Source organism: Pieris rapae, chromosome 22 (assembly GCF_905147795.1).
Source record: "Pieris rapae chromosome 22, ilPieRapa1.1, whole genome shotgun sequence".
NCBI lineage: Eukaryota > Metazoa > Arthropoda > Insecta > Lepidoptera > Pieridae > Pieris > Pieris rapae.
In genome coordinates, this window is record NC_059530.1 from 6013342 (window position 1) to 6034325 (window position 20984).

A 20984-nucleotide genomic window follows, 5' to 3' on the forward strand; every position below is an offset into this window, starting at 1 on the left:
AACAATTGGACTCCTGGAAAATGTCTAGTCTCATTATAAATATTATGATAATTACTTAAGTGTGTCAATTGCAAGATTTAATCAATGCGACCTCTTGCCAACAACAAATAATTCGTCAGTACATGTTGATAAATCTGAAGAAACATTTGTGTAAAATGAATCGATTTCTGTTAATTTTATTCGGTGTGATTTTTGTTACTTCCATAGCGGAGTGTTATAGGTAAGTTATAAATGACTATTTTTTTTAATTTTAATCCACCTGCAATCAGCCTCTTGGGTTTTATCAGATTTTATGAGAAATGATGGCAATTATGCCATTATTATTATTATCATTATTATTATGATGGGAACGCTTTTTATTTTTTTACGCTTATATTAGATTTATATTTCTTTTATTCCCTCTGTAATTCGTAGAATGTCAGCCTGCAGCAAATTTCCCCCTTTTCAGCCGGTAGACACTGTCCATCGTTTACAAGAGGACCGAAGCTAGGTGGTTGACGTGTTGTTGAAGTCTTTTTGTATCGCACTTTCTTACTTCATAGTATGATTAAATATAAAATAAAATATAGAGTATGTTCACACAGGTGTGGACACAATACCATATGAAGATTATATCAGCTGCTGCTGCCGGGAATTGCTCTAATAGGTGTCATAAATAATTCGTATCACCTCGATGTCCGTCGTTCCACAACTGAACGTTTTTCAAGTTTTTGCCGTTCACCACAACTTTGTGGAACCAGCTGTCCACTGAAGTATTTCCGAAATAATTCGACTAAGGCCCTTAAGATGAGCGAGAGAGCATACAATTTCTTAAAAAGCTGGCAAAGGCACATGCGAAGCCTCTGGCATTGAGTGTCCATGGGCGGCGGTATCACTTAACAGCGGGTGTGGTTTCTGCCCGTTTGCCCCAAAATTTTGTTTGTTCTAACGGTACAATGCTGTTCTCAAGCTTAACATATTCGCATTCATATAAATGAGGACGTGGCAGGTTGGACTTGACAGCTAATGAAATTTAATTTAAGTTTTGGAATATGAATCGTAATTATGATGTTTAAGAAGAAAACCGGCGTTGGATAAATATACATATATTATATCTGCGGTACTTTTGAACTTGTGATTAAGGCCCATAACAGTAGCATTTTTATTAGTTCCATCTCCGGCTTAACACTCGCCCGGTAAAGAAAAACAGCGGGAGCCGGTTTGGCTAACCCAAAAAGAAGACGTGTATCAGGCACAGGAGGCTGATCACCTTCTCGCCTTTTAGATTGTCACATGAAAAAAACATAAATCTGATGCGAACCTAAAAAAGTTGTAATAATTCCAAAAACTATCTAAATATTTGTTTTATTTGTGCTATATTTTTCAGAACTCACCACTCCCGACATGACAGCAGTAATGAGGTAAATAGACATTTTTCACACGTCATTGGCACGATCCATTGCAGATCATGATCTCCAGGCTTTGATAATAAATATTACAATGAACTTCCTTTCATTTGCTTAAGCTATCGTAGAATATGCTTCCACCGCCCATCCCATGAGGATACCCTCATATACATACCCTCATATTCACACAACAGCCGATTCAGGTATTAATTGATAAAATAAATTTTTATTGATTCTTATTTTGTTAATATTATATATTCCATCTTTGGATAAATCTTTAGTATACAATTTTACGAGTGTTATATATTATTAATGGTAGCTGTAGGATAACGAAATAAAGAAAATCAGCTCCAAAAGTACTGGACGTAAATTAAAAATTCGCACATAATAGGTTGTCTTCGCGTAGTTGGAGATTCGTCCAATAATGAGTAAGCGGCAACAAATTTGCGCCATGTAATTGGGAGGCAGTCTTATTCTGGGTTCTATTATCTTTTTAGGGATTCCCATGTCAGCCCCGAGTGGTCAAAAATTCCCCAAAAAACCTGTTTTAGAGGTTTCTGAACTTTTGTATGTCGGAATTTAACCTTTCTCGCAAAATATTTCGTTGGGTACTCCGGAAAAAGGAGCTCAGTAATATCCTTAATGGAGGTTGGCTAAAGAACTATTTTTAATAGTCATAGAATCTATTCAAAATAGTTCTTCAGATGAAGAAAGAATGTGCACTTGGTGATATTAATATGAAACATATTAATAACTATAATATAATTTGCGGGCAAAACAAATCCATTTGATTTATTAAAATCTCATAAACCCTTCTTAGATCATTTTATATTCTATCCTGGTCAATCGTGAACTTTATGATTCTTCTATTTCTTTTCTATTGTATTCATGAATCCGTAAGATTAGGCCTTAGTTTAGTTTACTATATTTCCGTTTTGTATTACTTTACATTAAGGTTGGTTTTATTAAGATTTGGTTATTTCTCGCACTTTCCTTATCATGTTTTTTTTAAGGAATTGTCTGGAAGAGAACGCTTGGTAACCAAGTGTAAGTAAATAAATAAATTTACTAGATTGAATTTAATTATTTATTATAATTAAACAAATATAACTGAAGCGATCATTTGAATAAATAATATAATCGTCCATATATAAAACTATTATTATAAAAAACACAATTATATAAATTTAACTATAACTCAGTTAAAAGAAATTCTATGAGTTTTCTATCGAGACTATTCTGTTATATTGCATATATTCTTATAAATGCATTTTATGTAGTATATTACGTCGTTATACACATATACATATATAGATTCAAGGTTTTTAGATAAACATCTTTATCAAAATAGGTTAAAGTTTAATATGTGATCTAGTTATTTTGTTTGTGTTTATTAGTAATTATAACAATCAAATTTGCAGTAGTTACAGTTTTCTTAACCTACACAGTAATAATAAAACTAATTAAAAATTAATTAAAACAATTTTAAAAAGTTTGGGTATTGTGCCAATGTTCCTTTTGATTTTATTTTGTTTATTCGAGTCGATAACAAAGTTGTTTAATCCAATGTATATTTGGTAACTTGATTAATTTCGCTGTATTGCAAGCGTGAAAGATTATGCATCCTTTTAAGAATAACTGTAGCAATTTTGGTTTATTTTATGCGACTCTCATTTCTGAGGTCGTAGGTTCACTTCCCGGCTGTGCACCTTACGTTCTATGAACGCATTTAACTAACGCTCGTTCGGTGAACGAAAACACGGTGAGGAATCAGATTAAAACCTAAAAGTCGTATCTGGCACAGAACAGAGCACCGACTCGTCTGTTAAGTAATATATAATATAACAGATAAAGACATCATTCTATGTCCATACAGATATGTGTTTTCGTGTATGTCTAAATAATATGTTAGGATAATACAGAGGATAATTTTGTGTATTGTATGTAATTAAATAGTATAATAGGTTTTTATTTGACACTCAGGCGCAGGCTATAACACTTAATATAAAGTTAGGCTATTACAATTGGTCGCTTAATTAGCCGTTAAATTAACAAACTGAAAGATGTTCAGCAAATAGATCAAACAGTTGTACAGTATTACAGAATAATAAATATTATACATTTATAATATATATTAATTTATTGTATGGGTCATCCCCTTCTATCTCTGCAATTTTCGGGAGTACACAGATTTATATCACATTAATTAAACAATTTTTAATTGTATGACGTATGTATGTAAGTAGCATAGTAACCTATGCTACTTTCATAGGTCCAAGATACCCAGCATCATATTGGGTGACAAATAAAGCTTCTAAATTTTTAAATCAGCTTTTCTTGTTTTGTTACATATTACATATAATATGGTATTATATGTAATATGTAACAAGCACATCCCCAAGCTTTCATTTGATTAATATTTTCAGATCGTAATAGTACGAGGTGCTGCAATAAAATGTCAAGATGATGACTCCTCTTCATCATCATCATCGTCATCATCGTCGTCGTCGTCTGAAGAAGGAAATGATTGTAACAAGGTAATTTTAATTGATATATATAGTACCTATCTTGTTCAAATATTAGCTATTTAGTGGCCCATACTTGTAAATATTTCCTATTCTCAAAAATTGCCAAATAATTCCTCAGTGGCTGAGCACACTATATCAAGCTAATTATATCCTTCACCATGAAAAATTCTCTGCATATAAAGTCTGAATATTAAAAAAAAACATATCTGTCGACTGTATGTGCACGATCAGTTAGAACGAAAATGTGTAAATTCTTAAAAACATTACCATTAATTTGCCGATTACCTAAAAAAGGTGTATTAATTATAAAAACATGGTTCTCGAAATATAAAGTTTCAAGTGGAAGTTGGGCAGGCAGTTTCGACATTATTGCTCATTAGAGCCGCAATTCATCCTCGCTTGAAGTAACCCGCTAACGCGAACATTCTCAAAACAAATTGGAGTGTTTCTGAACTTCATAAAAATATCTAGTGGCCCTTCGTTCTAAATCTATATTAAATATAATAAGTGTTATTTGTAATTTTTGATCGGTTCTTTAGTGAAAGGTTAGAAGGGATTCGCAGGCGACTGGCACATTAGATGACCTCACTCGACTCCTGTCTACTATAAATAATTTTCTACTTTTCTACTTTTTTACAGATTATCGAAACTAATAATATTATACAACACACAAATATTCAGTATTTACAATATTCTTTACTTAACAATAATAATACAAAAAATGATAGATAAAAAATTAATAAGTTTGATCCCTGAGGTAGAGTACCTTTGAGGCAACCCCCGCTGTATGTGGGTAACACAGAAAATGTTTAGAACTGGCCAGTTAGAAACATCACTAATGAAAACTTTTTTTGAATTTCAATTTTAGAACTCTTTGGTAACCTAATGTAGCATATTGCATTCATTTGTCATTTGTTTTTGAGAATTTGCGGCAAATCTAAAACTCTTGTTACACGTGAAAATGAACCTGACGCGAGAAAATTTTCGATCAATGATTTATTGCGACTCGTAGCGGGCTTACTACAACAAAGCTATGATAGGCCTCTGCTTTCACGGTAAGAATGTATGGAAACGAGGTACTCAAGGCTTACAATTTTAATATACAATTGTGTATCAACAGCCACCGAACCCGTTTGTGTTTTGTAATATAATTATTTTTATGACGTATTCTGTTCCTGTTGTATGATTTATATAATCTGCGGTTTGTTCATTCTTCGAGTTTGACGTACTATTAGTCGAATTTGTTTTTGTAGAATTATTCTTAGAATTTCCTTATATTTTGCATTGTATGAATATTGTAATAAGTAGGTTGTATAAGGAAGTAGATGGTTTTAACAATATCTAACCAGTTGCATCAGACTTTAAAAAATCATATATACTGCTTATTAATTTATTTTGTTATTATTATATAGAGGATATTATTCCTATAGGTTTAATTGGATTATTTACCATTAAAGTGATCTTTAGAACATCATTAGTTTTATCACGTTAATAAAAAAACATCTATAAACATCGCATTCAATAAAATAGCGTTTCATGTTTTAATTGTCTATATTTCAGAATCGAAACGATAAAAGCTCTTCATCTTCTTCGTCGTCATCGTCTTCCTCTTCATCCTCATCGTCTGAAGAAGACACAAGGGAATCGCATCATGATGTATGTGCTCTTATATAATCTTCTATTTCATTTATTTCGTTATAAGAAGGTTTTTCAAACTATATTTAGATCCTTTATGAGCTGGCCCAGAGGACATTCGCCCTCTAACGGCACGTTAAATACAGTTACTTGTATTTATTATTGGTATAAACATACAGTATCTTCATAGTTCCTCAACCGTCATTACATTGCAAAAAGTTTCAAACGCATAATCAAATAAAAAAGAGGGTAGTACTTTTGTATAAACGCCTACCCGCGTGCGTTATCTTAAAGCTCGGCCGCAAATTTATAGCGGACTGTGTACATGTCCTATAAGTATATTAGTATATCACTGAAGATCATGCAGTCACGGGTTCAGCTCTCAGGGATTTCAAATTGAAACACACTGAGTAAGGTTGGGCCTGATAAGTATTTTTTAATACAGTTGCTCAAAAAGTGGCATATTGCAGGGAGGTATAGCGTTCGGAAAGTGGGCTATTACACACTCGTGCTTTTTCTTTGCCATTCCCGCACTCGTGCGTTTTCTTTGCCAACTGTCAAAACAATGTGTATTAAAAAGAAAAAACCAACCACGAAGGTTTTATTAAAAAGATTCATAGAAGTTTTTATGATATATGATTTCTAAATATTATAATAATTGGATTCAATAAGTTCGATTAGGTTTCTTTTCATTTCATATCAATTAAAAAAATATTAAAAAGAATTTTATAATATATGCAAATACGTATTTTTAAAAAGTTTACTAATAATTGGATTCAATAAGTTAGGTTAGGTTTATTTTATTTCATATCAATAAAAAAAATATTAAAAAGAAAAAACTAACCATGAAGTTTTTACTAAAAAAAATCACAGAAGTTTTTATGATTCATGCATATATTTTAAAAAGAAGCTACTATTTGTTTAAATATCAGATTTAATGATTGGACTCAATGAGTTAGATTTGGTTTTCTTTCAATAAAAATAGTCTACTGAAGAATTGGCTGTATGGGCCATGTTCCCTTTGCCTACCCAGAATGGGTGAAGAAAAGAAAAAACAAGCTTTGCTCATATTCTTTGCGGTTGGCGCCATTTTCCAAAAATGTTCTTTCGAGTTGAGTTATTTGTTGCACAATATGAGTAATTTCGACGATATTTTATTTGAATGAATACCACCCGAACGCAGTATAATTGCATAAAATGCTTCGGAGAACAATTTACCGGAAACATATAAGTCGCTACATATCTACGTGCAACGAATTTATTCCGTAGAGAGAATAGAAAAAAAGCAAATAGTTTAATTAAATCGCTTAATTTTTTCGCAACTGTATTAAAAATAGTCGTTCAGTACACGTGCGGAACCGTCATTGCAACTTGTCCCGACTGTCAACCCTCACCTTCGGCTGCGCCTCGGCTCGGGTAGACATTCGTCGGAACTCGTTGCAATGACAGGCTTTCCGCACTTGTAATGAAATATACTATTGCATATCGGAGTAAGAATTAGCATGTTAATTGCATAATATTAGTACTAATTAGTGCATGCATTTTAGTATAATTTAACTCATTTCAAAGATTTCACATTTTAATTTTGACTTTTTAAACAAAAGGAGTACAATATGTCATTAGCAGATATGCCTTCAGGCACCCACTGGCTCACTTAACCGGAAGTGAATCTGTACAGCATTTGCTATCTACTTTGTTAAGACACCGAAATCCAATTTTCTGGAAATAATTATAATAATTTATTCTTCTAGTTTTAGAGAGTAAATTCATACTGTGTTAATTTTTTTTGAAATTGTAAATGGGTTATTAGAAAAATTATTGGAAAATTACATTTTCAGCGCAAGAAGGCCAAGCATTTTAAGTGCAGCACCTGTTAATTATGATGGTCCGCTTCGATGATGAACAGCTGATGATAATATAAGGAATATAAATTTACTTGAACTCCCTCGACCTATATAAGCCGGCATGAAGAAGTAAAGACTGTCTATATTATATATTTTAAATAAAATTGTTTCCAACTATAAATTGCATTTGATAAATTAGTATAGAAAAAGTAGGATATCCAATTACTAAGAGAATAAAAGATATATTATAGTTTGTATGTTTTATTATAGTAAAATTTTACTAACTTTTCACAATGCTTTGTTATAAATTGTAGATTAAAAAAAATATTTGTTAGCATGGTCTACAAACGGATGGTTAGTTACAAACACAGTTAATTAAGAAACGGATAGGAAGGAAAAAGCTGATTATGTACTACGTATTATGTATACTACAAATGAGATTCCTCTTATAGCCTTCTTGATAGAATATTCGCGATCCCAGCCACTAATGTACTAAGTATAATCTTAGGTTTGAAAGAGGACCCTGCACCGGAATCTAGAAAACAAAATACATTCAATACGGTGGCCATAGAAAGCTAAAGATTTTGTTTGAGACATGCATTAGAATGTATAATTTGTATTGTACAGTCCATTTATAGCAGTGGTTCCCAACGTGGAATGGAATGGTTGCATTTATCAAAAGAAAATTTAATTTAATTTGTTTGTTAAGTAGTAGATTCTTAAATTTAGTTACTATGTCAGGAGATACTAGCTTAATTCATCTTCTGGACCATTACATTATTATCTACACGACCCATATTGCGAACGGCAATGTATTTATTTATAAATACTTTATTGACTTATTCAACATACACATAACAAAAATAAAAAAAAGACAGGTTAGAAAAGTTATAAAGCAACGGGCGGCCTTATCACTTACAAGCGATTTCTTCCAGGCAACCCTGATGTGAAACAAAGAAAAAGAAACAGCAACATAGAGTAGAGTACAATAAAAATAACACGTTACTTATGAATAAAAATATTTAAAAGCCAATCAAATGATAGGCAATCCCCGTTGCTAATAAATTTAGTCCAAAATGGTTTAAAGTTAAAAAGTTTAACAGTTCGGCAACGCACTGAGAGCCCTCTATATAAGTGTCTATGGGTATCACTAAACACCAGAAATTTTAACATTTTAGCCCAGTAATGAAGACAATTTAACACTAAAATGGTACTGCGTTAGTTATTCAGCACGTTACTCTGGAGGCTGCCCGCTCCCTCGTAAATCAAACTCGCCATTCGCTTATGCATTATACAATTTTATTTGTACGAGTCCGTTGAATAGGTAATAAACTATGGCAGGTGAAACGTTCTGACCGAATGTGCGTTGAATTTGAATTCTACTCAAATGTTCATGCGAAATATCCTTCGCCATCTTGTTCAAAACGACCTACTTAGACTTTAGCCGATAATATGACATACACAGTATGTAAAAGAAATAGGGAACTAAATTTTTGACTTGTTTTATAAACATAGGTGAAGTTACTTTATTCAGTTGATAAGACCACCTGTCGATATATATCGGTGTATGTGGATAGACCTTTGTATGAAAATGACATTTTAAAAAGCTATTTGATATCTTTTGAACACAGACAATCAAAAATGAATGTAAGAAGAAGAGAATAAAAGAAGAGAAGAATGAGATTGCATTCTATCCGTCGCCAATAATGGATTTTCTACGTAGGGTTTGGTTATTGGGATGCAGATATGAGATAGATCGACTGTCACGTTAAGATCTCAGATTGAAAACAATTTATTGTGGATTAATTATTGGGTTCGGATGTACGACGATACGACTATCGGCCTTAAAGACCAAATATGAGTTTTGAAGTCGTTATAACAGATTTTGACAAGCAAAGCAACAACAAAGCAATGCCAAAAAATATTAACATCTTGAACTTTCTTCACCGTACGATCGACGACCGGACGATATAATTACAGTCAAATTCATTATTTCAACATGTTAAACAGCCGTGGATTTATTAGGCAAAAATAGCTAATAGCGATTATTTAATTAGATACGTTAGTGTTCGTGTAAATTGTTTTAAATAATCTATTAATATATAAACTTGTCACTGTTCCAATACAGTCTTTGGCTGAAATTTGGTTTCTGATATTATGATCCAAAGGGGTTGTTTTAATTATGAAATAGCTTTGATGCTCACATTGCGTTTCCAACATATTTCATTAAGCGGCAACATTATCAAAGGATGTTTGGGATTTTACTATCATCGGAATGGCTTTACAATAAAACGATGAGAATCAATATTTTGCTATTAATTTATGTCATTGAGTAATTATTTTTATCCGCAATTTATTTAGACCTGTGCAGATCGTCGGCGATTCGAACCGCTCTTCGTTGAATACGGTCAAGTGGAAGGAGCTGGTACTTGCAAGCTGAGAGGTGAAAGAGGCTCCATGTGGGACTGAACTTGCGATTCATACAGTTGCATACGGGGGCCCGGAGAGAAGTACCGTTCTGCCTTGCCGAGCACACCAAGCTTTTTGGAGGCTAATTTTAGCATTAGCTTTATAAATTTTTAGCTTTTGCTCCAAATGACCGCGAAGCGTCGTTCGACATGTCAACTAGTAGTGGTGGGTAAAAAAAGTAAGAGTAAAAAGGGTGTTTGTTTTTCGTTTTTGATGGTAATAGTAATTAGGTGGGATAATTCAATAATTTAAATCATTTTTGAGGCAATTTTAGATTTGAATACTTTTGACACGGTGCTTTTTATGTAAAGACATTGTTTACTATAAAAACTTTGAGTGAGTGAATAAGATACTTGGATTATTTAGAAATGTTTAGGCCGTCATACATACATAATGTAACAATGAATGTTTTCGGTAAATTGACTAATTAAGACATGTTTTTGCTTGCTTTTGCGAATGGCAAGAACCTAGCCATAAGTTTTCCCAGCCAAGTAACTGGCAAATCAATCTTTCAGTACTGTGTGGTATAAACTAATTTTGTCATTTGTGTTGAGACAAAAAGCACATCATGTTTTAATAATAGTTTTTTATGTTTTCAATTCAAATTCAAAAATCATTTATAGGTTTCTTTGTAGGTAACATAATGTATACTTATGAACGTCAAAAAAAGAAATATACATTAAATGCTTCTAATTTTACATTTACTACCAGTTGTCAAATCAAGGGCGTAGAACGGACGAGAAGAACTGGCAATAAACTCTCCGCCACTCTTTTGAATCGCCAAGTTTTTCTTTTACACAACGTTTGTAATTACACCATGTTCCATATGACATCTTGAGTAACAAAGAATAATAAAATAAATTAAAAACAAAGATTTGTCCTCTATCAGCAGGAGGCATGGTGAAAAAGAGCACACACTTACATACTTGTGAGAATAACACGCAAATACGTAGTAGAAACAACTAATATCACCGCATACACGAATTCAAGGACGACCATTCACCACAAGTAGCACCCGTTCACGAGTATGACGCATGGCCAGCTATCGGCCCCCTCCTGTGAGCAAAGTAGTTTAAAAAACCCGTTAATAAAGCAATTTGCGACTTCGATTCCCGATGAAACAAAGTTCTCATCTATTTTCCTCATAACTTTATTCCCTTATTTTCGTTCGTACAAAAATAATTAACTAAACAAAGCAAGGAGGTTTCATAATTATGCTTAAACTTTTCAAACTCTTGGTTTTATATGAAATGTTTGGTCAGTCATGAGCGTAAAATTAACTATATTTTTCGCGAACAGATGAAATCAGTGAGCCGAGCCTGTATTGCGAGCTTTGCTAACGAGATTTTTACAGCGATGAATAAAAAGTACCTACTCTAAATAGCCACAGATTTATTATTTTTTACATTGAGACACTGAATTGAATTTAACAACCTGTCATGTAAAAAGTGTTAAATAAATGTGCATATTATGTATTTAACATGTATTTATTCTTATTGGCTGGCGTCGTGCCTATTTAGCCCCAAGTCTTTCTGTTCTCAGAACTAAATAAATCAATGGCGCTACAACCTCTTTAGGTCTTGGCCTCAGATTTCTGAATCTGTTTCATGATGATTTTTTAATTTAATAGGCAAGTAGGTGATCAGCTTCCAGTGCCTGGCACACGTCGTCGACTTTTTCGGTCTAAGACATGTCGATCCCTGACCGTTCGAGCAAATGTTAAATGCGCTCATAGAAAGAAAGTCCATTGGTGCACAGCCGGGGATCGAACCTACGACCTCAGGTATAAAAGTCACACGCTGAAGCCACTAGGCCAACTCAAACCTAAAAAATTTTTTGTGCTAAAGCCTATTTTGAGGGTAAACGCAAATCGTACTGTATAAAAAATTTTGCCTCAGAAAATTGTATGACCACTATAATCGTATCGATCTAAGGGCTACTAAATTGACTAATAAAATCTTTAACAAAAAGCGAACTATTTCAGCCCACTTAATGAGACAGGGAACCCTAAATGTAGTTTTAAAGTTCTTTTATTTTTTGTCATAATATATTGATGACCCGAATACGTTATTTAATCAAACTGTCCCGATCCTTTGGGTTTAATGTAAAGCATGGTTCGGTGTTGACTGTCTACAAATCAGATGTGAGACCTAACAGTTAAACCGACAAATCAAGACAAGGCACCTCACATGGTATGGCTTCATATAGTAGTTTACAGACTCACTATTGTATGTCTACTAAATTTCATGATCTCATATCATATCTTATGATCTGATATCTAAGATATAATTATTACTAAATAAATACTCAATTAGTCGCATATCGGCAAAAAAATAAAAATCTTTATAATAAAAAAAAAATAAAAAAATAATGTAAGTAATCATTTCGGTTTAAAGTGATTGGTTAAATTATTTCGATTAACATACACATTTTAGTTTTTAAGAGCAAAATAAAACTCAAAGTACTAGTAAAACGGGGTTAAATATTAATCAATAACTGATTAGATAACAAGGTCCCCGTGACTGGCCAGAAACTGATTAGCGTTAATAGCGAATCTATTCTTGTAATATGACGCGTCCGCTACAACTACTTGTGCTCCATATTATTCTGTATTCCTTATGCGCAGACGCAGCTCCGTTCTCTCTCGAGGACCTGATTGGGATATTCGCTAACCCCATAAAGGATTTTCTAAAGTTATCGATCCGTGCAAGTGAGGTCGAAACTACGACGAAAAAAGACGGAATCACACCTCAAACGAAGATGATTGACGTGCCTCCAAACATCCTGTCCTGTGAAGATGGAAGTGTGATGGATAAAAATGGTGTATGTAGAAGACCATGGTAGTTTATCAGTGACGCAGTTTGTTTAGTACTTCTCGTTAAAATGGACGTAAAGTTTGTGCTCCTTCTTGTTATATTGTGTACTGCCGAGGATGGTGTGCCGTTTAACTTCCATGAGAGGATTCGTCAAGCCACCTCTACTACGAAGATTAAATTAGATGCATCACAGATAATAAGGGTGCCAAACTTGGCTTGCGCAGATGGGTATAGAAGAGATGACTGGGGAAAATGTAGGCAGCAATTGTGAAAGTATGTTCCATATGTATTCAGTCAATTGGAGTAATACGTTAAGACTAGAATAAAAAAAACTAGCTAGTTCTAATTAAGTGTATATAAAATGACATATCATCTGTTGGCCAGAGATAACGGTTTTGAGAGCGTGTCTAGCAATGTACATTGCTTATATAGTTTTCACATGTTAAATATTAAATTCATGAGGAGCTTCGGACGTGGTCTGCTTTGCGACCTGATTGTACAATTTTGGAGGTCACCATTAATTAATAATGTCAAAAATGAAGCGTTAAATCTTAGAACAAAACAAAAATTATGGAACATTTTAGAATAAAGATAACATATTTTTGTAACCTCTGTGAGATATTTTGAGATTTATCAATTATAAAATATGACGTTTCTGTTTTTTAACATCAGTCCAGATTGTTATTGTAAAGTTTGTAAAATTATAAAAAAATATATATTGGGCTAACACTTTAGTGATTTAAGATTTCTTGAAAGAAATAGTAGAATACGGATTCATTTGTACATAAGAAACATAATTTATCATAATGAAGAAAATTATAGAAATAAGGCAATTCTTCAATTAATTCAATCTAACGGAGAAGATAATCCTGATAAGTTCAGAGAGTGTGAAGGGCTTAAATGTAACCAGGGATGGAAGACGTATGAGTCAGTATGGCCCAAACGATCTTGAATAACCAGAATATGAAAAGTAATGTCCAATGGTAAAATGGTTCTCATTATTTATTTTCGCTGCGCATTATTAGTTAAATAAATATTTATAAGAATTGACATATAACAAACGGTATTTCCATTAAATTTGCTCTAAACTTTGCTTTTTACTCTAAACGAACGAACAATGAATTTGCTTTTTATTCTAAACGAAGTTAAAAAGACACTGATGATGAAATGTAAATTGAATGATAAAATAATCAGAATATTTTTATTCTAAGAAGCAATATATTTGCATTATCGCTTTCGTTGGAAATATAAGGTTAAAAGGTTACGTACATATCTTTGTCAAAGTAGAGCTATACGACACACAGTCGAGATTACTATACTGTACAAGCAATATTTAAATTGAAAATGAAAAGTTACTTTTTAATTCTTTGCGTTGGTGCTCTTCTGTGTTCTACTCATGGAGGCCTCCTCAAGGACGTCGTTGGAACCATCCACGAGAAAGCACACACCATAAGGGAAGATATAAGAAATGTCCTTCATCCTAAAGATGATCATCATTCGAAAAACACAATTCCAGACCCAGTGAAAGTTTCAACAACAGAGAAGAACAGTGAAGTTGAAAAACCTCATCATTCTGATAAAACCGAATTCGTTACTACAGAAAAGTCAACTGAGGCTATTAATATTGAGTCACCTAGTAGTGGCATCGCGTTTCCAACAGAAAAAACTGAAGCCAAGCCCACAGAAAGTTATACAGAACCCAGTACAACTATTGCAAGTAATAAAACGAACGATGATAAAGATGGACGAGAGAACTTTGCTGGTGGTTGTGCAACTGGTTTTAAGAAAACTGCAGACGGTCGATGCAAGCCTACTTTTTAATAAGTAGCTATTGAACGAAGCTAATAAAATTCTATCTCACCAACGTCTAAATATGTATGATTTAATTATATATTTGGAAAAGTGGAAGCTTATGTAAACGTAATTATTTTATGTACTAATAATTAAAATTAAATGTATATAACTATAAAAATGAGTTTTATTTAGATGTAAAAAGCTGATGCAATGTATATTATTACTTGAATATTGAATTAAAATATATAAAAGATTTTAGTGATTGGTTAAATAGTGTTCAATAATAACTCTTACATACATATAATAAGATGAAACATGAATATAAAATATTGAGGCAAATTAAATGATTGTTAGGTTATAATTTAAACAAAATTAAAATGCAAATTTATAACAAAGCTTTTAATCCAAAATTAAGAAATTATTTACGCTTAGATCAAGCAATATCTAATCACAGTCTCTGTTAGTTTTAATAGGGTAAACAATGTTTTTTTTTAATATTTACAAGAAGATACACAACTTCTATTATAAGACCAATCATTTGTATCGCTGTGAATTTAAATAGACCTGGTCTTGCTGGCTATAGATGGATGATGATGATGACTGGTAAGCATTTCTACCTGTCGGCTTACCATAACCTTGTTGATATTTTGGTGTATTGGATTGCTGGTTGTAGGTTTGGTAAGTGGTATCATAAGCATTACCTGAATATAACTGAGCTCCATCTTTATTAACTGATATTGAATTCTGCTTATTGCCATTGGCATTCCATAAGATGACATCGTCTTGACCATCAGGCCTTTTGTTAACAATGATTCCACTTTGACCTTTTTTGGTGGGGTATCTTTGATAATATCCAGTATTGGTGTTAACTCCTCCATCACTGTAGCCGACGTAGTAGTCTGTGTCACCGGCGGAGTTTATACCGACTACGTTTGTGTGGCCACGACCATTGCCGATGGAGACTGTTTCACCTGGTCTGACTTGACCTGATATGTATCCAGGGTTCCTGTTTTGCTAGAAAATGAAATAACCATTAATACGTTAGCTACACAATATTTTATATGTTACAGGAATATAATTTCGTAGCATTCTAAACGAGAGATAAGTTGTACTATTTTAGCCCACATTTTCGCAAATTGATTACCGAAGTCACACGTAAAAAATATGCAAGCAATAGCCAAACGGCATAGTTTGCGCTCTGATTGGTTGAATAAGTCTCTCAATTAACTAAATCTATGCGTTTAGAATCTTACTAATGAATATCCGTTAGTTTATAAATTTACCACTAGACGTCACAAACTGATAATTTTGCGAAAATGTGGCCGTAAAAGAATACAATTTATCTCTTGTACAGAATCCTACGAATTTCCTAGGGAATTTAGATTCCAGTGACATATACATTATGTCTGGTAACATACAATATAAATATTATAGAACATAACTCTTTTTTAGCACTTTAAATACAATCATAAGTCAAACTGCATCAAAAAAGGTATAAAAAGCATTGGATCGGCTTTATTAATAAGAAATAATAGTATAATTATTTAAAAAAGTCCTCTAAATCTAGTTTATAAAATCTTAACTAAACAGGTGTAAGTCTGACACCCAAATTTGATAGGAACACTAAACGCTTACAAAAAAGTTAAGGTATAAAACTAACCTGTCCATAGCCATCATAACCATTCTGTACGCCTTGATTGTAGCCATCTCTGAAAGGGCAAGTATTTTTTAATTAATGCATATTTAATCTATGTATAACACTGTTTACCTAAGCAATCAAACTTATGTAAAAAGTTATTCTGTTTAGGGGGATAGTTTCGGATATAAAAAATATTATTACCGACTGACTTTAGAGATGCTAAAGAAAATACATCCTTATTCAAAAAACAAAAAACAAAAAAACAATATAAATATATGTCAATGAGGCATGGAAAGGAGCATGCTAAACATTAAAAAGGTAGACAAGATAAGACACATAAAAACTTATTATTATCTAATGATCTCTGATTAAGATAGATGAATAGATGCTCTAAACCACGCAAAAAAACTGAAGTGGAAGTAGGCGGGTCATGTAGCCCGCGCACAGGTGGACGAAAACAGTAACTATATGGAGAGTCCCACCAGGAAAAGGCAGACCTTATGCTCGATGGGATGATGTTATCAATCGCGGGTCCTTAATGGATGCAAATAGCTCGGGATAGAGAAAGCTGGCAAGCCTTGGAGGAGACCTTTACCGGATTGGGTTCCTGATACATACTAACTGTTAAAAATATTTACTAACACATAGATTAATCTGATATAAGTGGATCAGGAAATTAAGGCTAAAAATAAAAAAATAAATGTCACTTTTGATGCGAGGACTTTATTTTAAAAACAAAATAAGTCAACAATAAACCTAGTAAACGATATGGGCTAGCTGATGGTGACCATCATGTTTTAATGTGTATTTTAAATTAATTTTATATACGTTGGTCACATTGTTAGTAATATTAAGTTTATTGAATGAATATGTATGCGCCTGACATATTGATTTTTAGGGCAAGGACGTGATCTTTGATCACTTGTTTACTGTGAGATTCTGGAGTTTAAACACACCCCTTTATGGTTTAAAGTCGCAAGCTTTACCGTTCTAACACACTAATACACTTATGTTTTCCGCATTATTACAATTTACTAGTGCTATCGAAAATAAAATGAAATATAATTTTTTGTAAAATTTATCTTCATGATAATTTTAAACTACATAGCTTGTAACATATACTAACTAAAATAATTTTATAGTAGCGATTTGGTGTACTTTAATAATATATAAATAGATATATACAATCTATTCTAAGAATATAAAAAAAAACTACTAAAATCTGCTGATAATAATATTTGCAACAATGACGCACAAATGAGACGGGTACATTATCCTCATGTCGTGCTCTTTCATTTTGCACATTTAAATTCACGGACGTGTTTTTACTAAAATTTTAGTCAGCCTTTGATTATAAACAAAACATTAAACATACTAAATATTTCCCATTCAATGTTAAAATAGTTTGATTAATTTTATGTGAATTTTGACCGGGTAATACCCAAATTTTGTATATTAATTGCTTACCTTATACGTAAGTAGACACGTGGATCTGCGTGTATTTTATATATTAAATATATAAAATATATGTACATATATACATATGCAAATTTACACATTGTACAAGTATAACGATGAAACTCTAACTCGCGAATGAGGGATTCTGATCCATAATGAAGTCATTGTTTACTGACATTACAATTTAATTTGTAAAATAAATATTTTTATAATTTTATATTATGTAGGAACTTGTTTGTGCTTACATAATTTTAAAGCATTATAATTAAAACAATTATTGAAGTTATACTTCTTTTGACGCGATGGAGAAAATGATGAGAGTGAATTTTTACGATGCGCGCGCACATCAACACATAAATTCGACATCGTAAAGTTAGGTCTAGGTGGCATGGAAATCTATGTTCAAGTTGTACCTATATTCTAGTATTTTCATATTTAGAACACTTATTTCTTAACAGTACAATAACACACTGCTTGTGTGAATAAATAAATATTATTTTGGGGTTTCAAATCAATTTCATATAGGTGGTTCCTATGACGGTGATAGTATTAACTAATAATTTATTTATTTAAATAATTTTTTTTTATTAATTTTAATATTTATTGTTAATCACTACTGCATTTAAGTTTCCATACGCCACAGAAATATAATAATAATTCAACTTGTGTAAACGGATCATGCCTTGCCCCATGCTACAAATCCTGGGACAGTTATATAAAGCAGGATATAAAAGGCATTAAAAAGCCAATACATCTGGAATTTGATTGACGCATCATCTGTTCATAAGTAATGTTTGCTTAGTTCTCATATTGTCTAGATATTTTTTCTTTATTTACGAATTAAAAATTCTTACTGATACAAATGTATGACCTTATAATGTGGCATTGTATAGTAGATCTCTAATCAACAACCATATTTATTAACACTTCGTTGCATACAGAAATATAATATTGACATAATTGAATAAAAAGGTGGACGATAACGCTTCCGAGCGATCTCTTCTAGGCAACCAATGTGAGAAAAATAATCAGAAAAATTAATAGTTAAGTAGGTCTTTTGTTAGAGACATATCGTATGTAAAAAGATTTGACATAAGCCAGGCTTAGTGTAGGGTGAATTTACACACTAAGACGCTCAATTGATTCGTTGTACACAGTACTGCCTAATTAAGCTTCTAGAAGTAACCTCAGCTACGACTCTTAATCTTACACTAGCAAGTGTTAATTGTCTTAATAAAAATTTAATTCTTTTATTTACTGCAGGGGCATTTTACGACCTAAAGATTCACACCTTATAACTAATAAATCAATTTTGATTGTTTTTACTTTTTAACCTAAATACTTACACATCTTGATATGTTCCTTGGGAAGCGTAGCCATTTTGAGTTCCATAAGTACCTAAAATAATATAAACATAAATGTGTCAGACCCATTATCATGGGGGGCTCTAAAGTCAATACAGGATTCTAAATTTAAATTTTGCTGATAAAGAACAAATACTGAAAGATCTTATTCATACGTTTTATAAGTTTCAAATATTTTGTCAATCGAGGCAAATTAACTAATTGATGCTTATAGTACGTTGAATATTATATTGAAGACTACTCGCCATGATAATTAGACGAATATTGTCTTGGTTTACGTTCTCTTGCTGTGTTTAGTAACTCATCATTACCTTCATCGGTTGGCTGTTTTACAGGTTCTAAAAAAAAACAATTTTATTAACATGGGTTGGTTAATTTATGTGAATATTTTGAATTCTATAAAGTATTTTAGGACTTTCAGTCCTTTTAGTATTTATGTTTACAATATTTCAGTATTAGTTCTTTAAATCAAACCTACAATTATTTGAAGTTTAGTATTCCAAACTAAATATTAAAATATTTCATTAAAAATAAACAATCTTCAAACATGATAACGTCAGGACAGATTAAAAATGTAATGAGTCATAATTGAACGCATTTCTAACGATTGCATTTCAAATTTGGAATAGGCTAAACGCTTAAACTCTGCAAATTTGTCTTTGTCTGTCTTGGTACGTCCAAAGAGTTCTTAAGTTAAATTTTTAATAACTCACCATGTTTCGTTTTTCCAACAACACAACTAATTAAAATACTGGCACATAATAAAACTAATGTAGCTTTTAATGACATTTTGTTTTCGTATAACACGTACGTTGTTACGAATATTCTAAGGTGAAGTAAGCTATTTTTTCCTCGTTCCGAAACCGGTTGACTGAGATCGCCATTGTTTCCTCCTTTATATATGTCTAGACGTACGTAAATTACCTAGAACTTGACAATAAAGTTTTACCGTTTAGTATATATATTGTATCAATTATACATTTTTTATATGTAACTGTTACTCATTAATATTTGTTTGAAATTTTATTTTACCGCAAAAATTTAGAACTTACAGCGCCATCTGGTTCTGCTTACCTACATTAATCATTAATAGAAACATTCTTTAAGACACATAGAGCCATCTAGTGTCAGATAATAAAAACATATCGACTCGTTATTTTTTAATATTGATAAAAGCAGATAACATCATAGCTTCATTAGCAGGAAGCGAACAGAGAAAGAAAGTTATGGATACAGATATTTGGAAAAACATGGAAGAGATCTTACCAGTAAAGGTGTCGGACCTCAATCAATCCCAATCAACATAAGGAAAATATATATAATAAACTAGCGGATCCGACAGACGTTGTCCTGTCTACACGTCTTTAATTTCAAAATTTCAATTTTTAATAAGCCATTTTGATGAAAATTGTTATTCAAATGTTATGACAATATCTAACGATCCAGCACATGGTCACACACGATATAACACAATGATAACAAAACTTTTTTTAAATTTCGGGACAGACTAAAATTAACATTCGAATATTATTTAAAATTTGACACTGCGATGGTAGCGGCGTCTGTCGGATCCAATGTAAAACATTCCAAAATCAACAGCAACTAATAAATTGAAAATTAATTAAAAAAACATTGTCCAGCGGACAAAATTGTGAATCTAAACCATTCCCAGATCCCCTTGAACACACACAAAAAATTTCGTCTAAATCGGTCCAGTCGTTTAGGAGGAGTTCAGTCACATACACACGCACACAAGAAATATATATATTATAAATATAAAATTATTGTAAATAATTCATTTTAAATATCATTATTATAATTGATGTACAAGAATGGATTGAGATAATCTAGGGAATCTAGTGTATAAATATATACCGATTAGGATTGATTTATGCAGAATCTGAAAATATGCACAGACTGGACCAAATTGTTTATGGATACTATTTGGACATAGGACTCAACATATTGGACCCCTTACAAATTTAAAAACATAAGTAAGTAGTTACATAAGTAACATAGGTAAGGAGGTCGAATATCCTCCTTCGATATTTA

At 32.2% G+C, this 20984-nt stretch overlaps 3 protein-coding genes across 7 annotated transcripts; 2 read left to right on the forward strand and 1 right to left on the reverse strand.

Moving 5' to 3' along the window:
- The first annotated feature begins 89 nt into the window (after positions 1-89).
- LOC110998532 (osteocalcin 2) lies at positions 90-7642 on the forward strand. The gene is made up of 5 exons (XM_045633021.1): positions 90-220; positions 1367-1400; positions 3812-3922; positions 5474-5569; positions 7387-7642. The coding sequence occupies exons 1-5, from the start codon at positions 123-125 to the stop codon at positions 7423-7425; spliced, it is 378 nt and encodes a 125-aa protein (XP_045488977.1). The 5' UTR covers positions 90-122; the 3' UTR covers positions 7426-7642.
- Positions 7638-19812, reverse strand: LOC110998530. 5 transcript variants are annotated; one of them, XM_022267221.2, is made up of 6 exons: positions 19646-19812; positions 19178-19270; positions 18915-18966; positions 16132-16180; positions 15173-15485; positions 7638-7927 (listed from the first exon to the last, which is right to left on the reverse strand). In XM_022267221.2, the coding sequence occupies exons 1-6, from the start codon at positions 19719-19721 to the stop codon at positions 7839-7841; spliced, it is 672 nt and encodes a 223-aa protein (XP_022122913.2). In that variant the 5' UTR covers positions 19722-19812; the 3' UTR covers positions 7638-7838. The 5 variants fall into 5 exon arrangements, with proteins under 5 accessions (XP_022122913.2, XP_022122912.2, XP_022122911.2 ...); XM_022267220.2 differs by lacking the exon at positions 7638-7927 and having other exon boundaries at positions 14856-15485; positions 19244-19270; positions 19646-19811; XM_022267219.2 differs by lacking the exon at positions 7638-7927 and having other exon boundaries at positions 14856-15485; positions 19646-19810.
- On the forward strand, positions 13029-14996 carry LOC110998531 (growth-blocking peptide, long form). The gene has a single exon (XM_022267225.2). It carries the CDS (start codon positions 14022-14024, stop codon positions 14496-14498), a length of 477 nt encoding a protein of 158 aa, XP_022122917.2. The 5' UTR covers positions 13029-14021; the 3' UTR covers positions 14499-14996.
- Positions 19813-20984: the final 1172 nt, after the last annotated feature.